Genomic DNA, 7,500 nt, shown 5'->3' with positions numbered 1-7,500 from the left:
CCCTGGGCGACAACTGAGTACTATAGCCAATCGCAATGCGGCCCGTCCCTCCGGGACTATGGGATGAAGGACTCTACCTTCACTTGACACTTACCGTGTGGTCGCTGGAAACGGGCAGTCCTCCCCGCGTCCCTCTGCTGCGGCTCGGCCACGTCTTGTTGCGCAACAGCCGCTCGGTTCATCATCATCATCATAGTGCAAAATGTATCCTCCTGATTCCCGGGCCGTGCGCGTCGTTGCTCCGTTGATTGGTGTGTGTGTTGCGACGGACGCTTGCCTTGTGTGATGTCGCTGTCGGTCGGCAAGCCCCTCAAACAATATAAATCACAGTTATCACACCACACACACACCACTCGCGCTTTTTCCTCCGTTTTTAGTATTCCATCGACAGGCTGGTCACCCACCGACTATACGCTACGTCACGACAATTTGCACACAGCAGGACCTTAACCCCTCACTACCGAATTGCATTCCGTGCTTTCCCAAGGCAAGAACACGGTGTCTCAGTTAGGACGCATGGAAACATGGGTCCCATAACCCACCACGCCTCCTCCTCTGTAGTGAATGAGGATGAAGCAGAGTGAGTGGATGTCTGGACTGGTTGTGTTGTTGTAGTATCCACACTGTCCACACACATCACCCCAGAAGGTCAATTAAAGGTTAGCTGAGAGAACGTCCTGCTAGTTACTGCATAGCCAAAGTAGGTGAGTGAATTACAATGAGAGAGAACTTTCCTGTCCCACTGCATTCCACCAATCAACATCCAGCTCTCTATCTCTCCTTCATGCATGCACAAACCCAACAGACATGATCACAGTCAGACGCCTATCAGATTTATGGGTTAACTATGCCCTTAAAACTAGGCTCCAGACATCCCATAACAAACTGGTCAGACTACTATTTGGCCTCTCTCCCTGAACCCACCTCACCCCTGCCCATTTTGACAGGCTGGAATGGCTTAGGGTTGACGACAGAGTACAGCATCTTGCAATGGGTCTGGTCCACAAGATTCGCTACACCACTAAGATACCCATGCCATATACTTGTCTAAATACTTCCTTGACCTTAATGTCAATGAAGTGACAAGTCCACAGACTCCACACCCACAACACCAGAGGGAGTTCAACAAACCATGTGCAACCCAGATTCGGCACAAACAAGGGACTAAATTAATTTTGTATATTTGTACGTCTCTAAATGTTCTGATGAATTGAAAATGGTGGACCCTATTATAAACAAGTGTAATACTTTGTGGTGTTGTCCACAGTAACAGTTTTTGTATTGAGTTGTGCTTTCGTTTGAAATGTACAGTACCTATTCTGCATACAGAAACGGAATTTTCTATCAGGCTCATGCAGACATCCATCCATCCATCTTCAACCGCTTATCCGTAGTCGGGTCGCGGGGGCAACAGCTCCACCAGAGAGCTCCAGACTTCCCTCTCCAGAGCAACATTACTGACTTCCTCCTGGGGGATTCCGAGACGTTCCGAGGCCAGTGAGTCGATGTGTTTCCTCCAACTGCGCCTTGGTCTGTCTGCCCCGGGGTCTCCTCCCAGTGGGACGTGCGTCGAGGACCTCCCTAGAGGTTTCCTAACCAGATGCCCGAACCACCTCAGCTGGCTCCTTTCCAGGCGAAGGAGCAGCGGTTCTACTCCGAGTCTCTCTCGTGTGACTGAACTTCTCACCCTATCTCTAAGGGAGATGCCAGCCACCCGTCGACGAAAACTCATTTTGACCGCTTGTATTCGCGACCTTATTCTTTCGGTCATGACCCACACTTCATGACCATAGGTGAGAGTAGGAACACTTCATGACCATAGGTGAGAGTAGGATCACTTCATGACCATAGGTGAGAGTAGGAACACTTCATGACCATAGGTGAGAGTAGGAACACTTCATGACCATAGGTGAGAGTAGGAACACTTCATGACCATAGGTGAGAGTAGGAACACTTCATGACCATAGGTGAGAGTAGGAACACTTCATGACCATAGGTGAGAGTAGGAACACTTCATGACCATAGGTGAGAGTAGGAACACTTCATGACCATAGGTGAGAGTAGGAACGAATATTGCTCGGTAAACAGAGCTTCTGACTCAACTCTCTTTTCGTCACAACAGTGCGGTACAGCGACTGCAATACCGCCCCTGCCGCTCCGATTCTCCGGCTGATCTTGCAGACATAATACTCTTAAATACACAAATTGGCATCACCAAATACCCCCCAAAAAAAGGGAGAAAGCATGATTAGGATATGCGTAGTCCATGTTTATTTATTAGTCGACTGTGCAGGGTTAGTAGTTTAGATACGGTACAGCGCACAATGCAACAAGCAGGTACAATATCAGCACACCCCTGTATCTCAGTATACAACACCCTGCCAGCACACCCCTGTATCTCAGTATACAACACCCTGCCAGCACACCCAGCAGCACGTATGTGTATTTGCGTGTGTGTGTGACTCCAGTCTCTTCCCTCTCTCTCCCATCACACATCACGCACACACCCACACAAGCCCTGGTTTCCGTGTCACCTCTATAGTGTAATCTCATAATGTCCCTGCTACTTCAGATGTGATTTATATAGAGAGGTCTATTGTCACCCAAGTGGATTATTATTAACCATGTTATTGATTGTATATCATCACCCCTGACAACACCAATCACATTGTCTGTACTGATAAGTTATGATAACACAGATGTATTTGTTAGTATCGTTATTTATACCTAAAGTATTTCCCCTCCCCTTTTTTTTTTACCCCAGCGCGCTTATAGTTATAAAAGAAGGCTGCGACAGACAGACAGATAACCAGACAGACAGGCAGACGCTTGGACATAGGTATACAGTCAGCGTCAGTTTAAGAGCGTAGAGGCAGCGGGAGGGGCAGCACAGAGGAGCTGGGGGCGTGCCTGTCAATATTATTAGTCAAGGCAATGAAATGTGAAAACTGCAAAACATGACGTGGAGGAGTATTCTATAGTGTAAAATGTTCGCATTATGTATTCATTAGTTTACTGTGTTTGGCTCGGCACTGGACTGGACATCCCCAAAACGTGAAGATTAGTCACGTAAGTCATATACACACCAAAGACGTGCCCGTTTCCACCCTGTGACATAAAATGGTATAACAGTAACACAAGTCAGCGTGGGTTAAATTGTCTTACAGGAGTGGATAATATGGCCTCCTCAGGCAGCTTCCTCCAAGTCCTCCTCTGCCCACCCCTGATAAAAAAAGAAAGTTCAGACCTGGGTCAGAAATTATGGGAAATCCTTCTTTGTTGTCCTGCTTCCATTCTGACCTGAGATCAGATTCATACGAGGTTTCCACTGGACACACACTGGTCTGATTAACCCATTCTGACCTGAGATCAGATTCTAAAAATGTCAGTCGTTCTTCTCGATTTTTCAAAAATAGCAGAACCTACAAGTTCGTAGCGAGCTTGTAGATCTGCTATTTTTCAATAGCTAAAGCATAACATGATGCCAACACCAAAACGGGTTCCCGTTCAGAATGGGTTAAAATGGATTTCCAACAGCAACCCACCCAGGGCTGCACAAGACATCAAATTGCATTCAGATGCATCTTTGCACCTGCACTTCCACAAGAACAGCGTTTGCCTTGGCGAGTCGTATAAACATTTATGACATTGTTTAGTAAATAATCATAATAATAATCATCTGCTGCATCTCTAGTGCTATGAAGAAACTCAAGAACGGGGAGTTATTCTATGATTCTAGTCTTTTCTAAAAGTCCCTGGCTGAGCTACTAACAGGTACAGGAACAGGTCAACCTAATAGGGGAAAAAAGATGGTACGGGTTGGGATAGTATGATACAGTATGGGCTACAGCAGGTCAACATAGGAGTGCATTAGTAGAAAATCAAACAAATTAAAAAAAAAGATTACAATTTGATCTTCTCTTAAAAAAAAAAAAAAAAAAAAAAAGACAATCTCAAGGTTCTATTTACATTCAGAGAATGATATGTCATATTCTCTTTTTTTTTTTTTTCAAACGTTCTTTCTGCCAACCGGTTCCTTCCTCCTCCTCTTCTTCCCTCCCTCTCCCTCGGTCTCTCCCCCTCCATCCTAGACCTCTCAGAGGGGCCATGAATGTTTTGCTACAGTGGACGGGCCCCTCCACATGAACATCGTAGGCATTAGTGTCATGGAATTGTGTGTGTGTGTGTGTGTGTGTGTGTTTTTAGAGTGTGTGCATGCACATGTGTATGTGTGCGTGTGTGTGTGTGAGTTTGTTTGTGTGCATTATGATCACGTGAGCACATTCCTGTTTGCAGACACCCCTTGTGTCTGCAGGTCATTGCTAAATGTATGGGAGGATAACTGGGACAACAGGCTGGGTGGGCAGTTGAATGATCAACGGATGAATGATGGATAGATAAGATGGATGGATGGATGGGGGTAAAGACTATAGGATGGAGAGGAGGCAGTACTGGACTCTCTTTAAGGCAGTTAGTTCTCACATCGCTGCAAGTCATGGTGCAGGGATGAAGAGTGTGAACAATCACTCTCACTCTCATACGAGCAGTACACCAAAATGTGCACACATGCATGCGATTACACACACACACACACACACACACACACACACACACACACACACACACACACACACACACACACACACACAGTCACACACACACACACACCAAAATCAACCTAACTAAAGGATTAGTAAAAATGCCTTAAGGGGACATGCATCTTAGGTTTAGGAGGCTTACTGTACGTCCACACACACACACACACACCATAATAAATAGTAACTCATTCCAATACACATGCACGTAAAACACAAATAAATAGTGCACGGTACAAAGTAAACAAAGCCGCGATCGTGAATCTTCTGAATAACTTCATAAAAATAAACAATGTGTTTTCATGAATGTGATTTATGCAAGATTACGTACAAAAACATAGAAAACAAGAAGTTAATAACAATTAAAAAAATGTAAAAAAAAAGAAGATGGTGGTACAAGGTGAGATGGTGTGGACAGACGTTTTGGTCGGTGATGAGATGAAAGACTTTGACGGCTATTCCTCCATCATCCCACCGTTCATTTTCTCCTGTCTTTGCCTACAGTATACTCTCCCCTTGCACTATCCCCTCCTCTCTCTCTCTCTCTCTCTCTCGTCTTAAGCCTGATTTAGTGTACATGCCATTGTACGTTATGGTGTCGAAAATAGACAATGTATGAGCTCACAATGCATCGCATCGTGACACAATGTGAGTTTGTATATATAGATCAGCTCTTTTCAGTGAGCGACATTATCGTGTGACAGAGTATATGAATTAAGCATTACTCTAGTTTGATAAATGGAAAGGCATTTAGGATTTGTATGTTTGTGTGTGTGTGTACGTGTTTCTGTGTGTGTACGTGTTTCTGTGTGTGTACGTGTTTCTGTGTGTGTACGTGTTTCTGTGTGTGTACGTGTTTCTCTGTGTGTGTGATTGTGTTTCTGTGTGTCGTTCCTGTAGGTGGTTGTAAACGAAGTAGAAAGGCCGAGACGATCCTGTAAAGTGTAAACGGTTTCATGACATACACCTGTGGAATGTAATGAAGCTCTGCTCTGTCATGTGTGTGTGTGTGTGTTTGTTGCGTGCCTGTGTGTACAGTTGTTTTCATGAGTGTGTGTGTGTGTGTGTGTGTGTGTGTGTGTGTGTGTGTGCGTTGTGGGCCAAGTGTGTGTCCTCAAACTGTATTGTTACAGGCAGTGGAGTCAGGTCTAAAGACTAGAGTGGTCTGTCCCTTTGTGTCTTGGTGCAGGCAGACTGTGTGTGTGTGTGCGCCTGTGTGTGTGTGTGCGTGTGTGTGTGTGTGTGTGAGTGCGTGTGTGTGTGTGTGTGTGTGCGTGTGTGGGAGTGCGTGTGTGTGCGTGTGTGTGTGTCTAGCTGGGACGATCCAGGACGGTTGACATGGACGGAGCGATAGGAGGAGGCGGGGCCGTCGCGTTGTCAGGGGAGGCGGGGCCAGAGCTCTCGTGGCCGGGGGGGACGGGCCCCCGGCCGCTGTACTGGCCGATGAAGGAGCCGTCCTCGTTGAACTGGATGTCCACGCTGTCTCCGTACTCGGCCAGAGAGTCCTCGCTCCCCAGCTTACTCTCCACGCACAGAGACGGCTGGCTGGCAGAGCGCTTCTCGTCTCCGTCGCTGCAAAGACCAAGAGAGAGAGAGAGAGAGAGAGGGGGAGAGTTCAAAGACGAGGCGTCCATTCCAAGCATTGACTCGGTTCAACACAGCGGCTCTCTCTTTTGCGCTGACGTCGTACTCATAGCGCAAAACAGCTGTATGAGCAGCACTGGTCTATTCATGAGTGCAGGCAGTAAAGTAAGTGTGTGTGTGTGTGTGTGTGTGTGTGTGTGTGTGTGTGCATGCGTAGGACGTGCGTGTATGTTTGACACTTTACAATTCTGATATGACCTGCCCAAAAGAGGGACACCATGCAGTTTAAAGTGGTTAAACTGATAAAAAAACACTTATTTTCTTTCTTCTTCTCCTTTGAAGTTTTTTGTCCTTTTTGAAAACCTGTGTCTCTAAACACAATTCAAGAACTCACCTTTCCAGAGACCTGCAGGTGAAGCGTGAAAATAACGAGAGACAGTAAAAGAGTGAAAAAAAGTGAAGGAAAATTAAAGCCTTAAAGGGGAATTCCATGCTAGAAGGCTTTCTTACCTTTTATTTGTAGTTGTTACGTCCCCACCAAAGAGGTCCAGGTGTTATTTTGTGCAATAGTGCATTATTGGCTATTTCCCCTACCATAAGCCCTCAATGGGGGTTGGGTTTTTGTGCTAATTCACGTAAAGTGTGCCGCTTAGGATACTATTTACATTATGAGGAGAGGATATATAAAAAAATAGATTTTTGAGCGATGTAAATAAGTGAATTAGCACAACACCCCATAGCCCCATTCAATTCAATGCAATTCAATGCAATTCATTGAGGGCTTATGGTAGGGGAAATAGCCAATAATGCGCTTTTGCACAAAATAAGACCTCTTTGTTGGGGACGTAACAACTACAAATAAAGTTAGGAAAGCCTTCTAGTATGGAATTCTCCTTAAAAAAATGTTGCTAGATTTTATGTCCCTAGATATCATGAGACCCAAAATGTCAGGTGGACAAATACTGTGGCAGTTGAGAAAATATTTGAGAAAATATAGTGCTGTAAAAGTAAAATGTCTTATGAAACATTATAGTGCAGAACTTACATTTAAGTCATACAAAGTAAGCTACCTTTGATGAATCATCAGTACGTTTTTTTAATCAACGGTTAAAGCTGCAATCCATGTCATAGAAACTGCCAATAAAGCATTCCCACTTGGTCAGGGAAGATATTGCATTGTGAGTTTCAGGCACTACTAGTTGTCAACTAGTAGTCAAGCCGAAGCTGTCCTCCTACCCGACACTAGCCTGGAAACCAGACCAATCTGCCACAGGGGAAAATAAATCCCTGGTGGAGAGTGGTCTGACACGACTCGGTTTGA

General features: G+C 45.3%; 2 protein-coding genes across 3 annotated transcripts in view; both read right to left on the bottom strand.

The window, feature by feature from the left end:
• LOC308315291 (6-phosphofructo-2-kinase/fructose-2,6-bisphosphatase-like) overlaps positions 1–542 on the bottom strand; it is a 16,839-nt gene extending 16,297 nt beyond the window's left edge. For both annotated transcript variants that reach the window (XM_080763192.1, XM_080763193.1), the window contains exon 1: positions 95–542. In XM_080763192.1, the coding sequence (XP_080619318.1) occupies positions 95–194 (100 nt within the window). In that variant the 5' untranslated portion in view covers positions 195–542. The remainder of the gene's footprint in view (positions 1–94) is intronic.
• Positions 543–4,888: 4,346 nt separating this feature from the next.
• Positions 4,889–7,500, bottom strand: part of LOC308316111 (neural cell adhesion molecule L1.1-like) — a 70,925-nt gene continuing 68,313 nt past the window's right edge. The window contains exon 27 of the mRNA XM_080764506.1: positions 4,889–6,167. Coding sequence (XP_080620632.1) covers positions 5,906–6,167 — 262 coding nt within the window. The 3' untranslated portion in view covers positions 4,889–5,905. The remainder of the gene's footprint in view (positions 6,168–7,500) is intronic.

Source organism: Protomyctophum bolini (assembly GCF_963924005.1).
Source record: "Protomyctophum bolini genome assembly, chromosome: 5".
Lineage (NCBI taxonomy): Eukaryota > Metazoa > Chordata > Actinopteri > Myctophiformes > Myctophidae > Protomyctophum > Protomyctophum bolini.
Note: the sequence above shows the minus strand (reverse complement) of the source record. Positions and strands in the feature narration are given on the sequence as shown.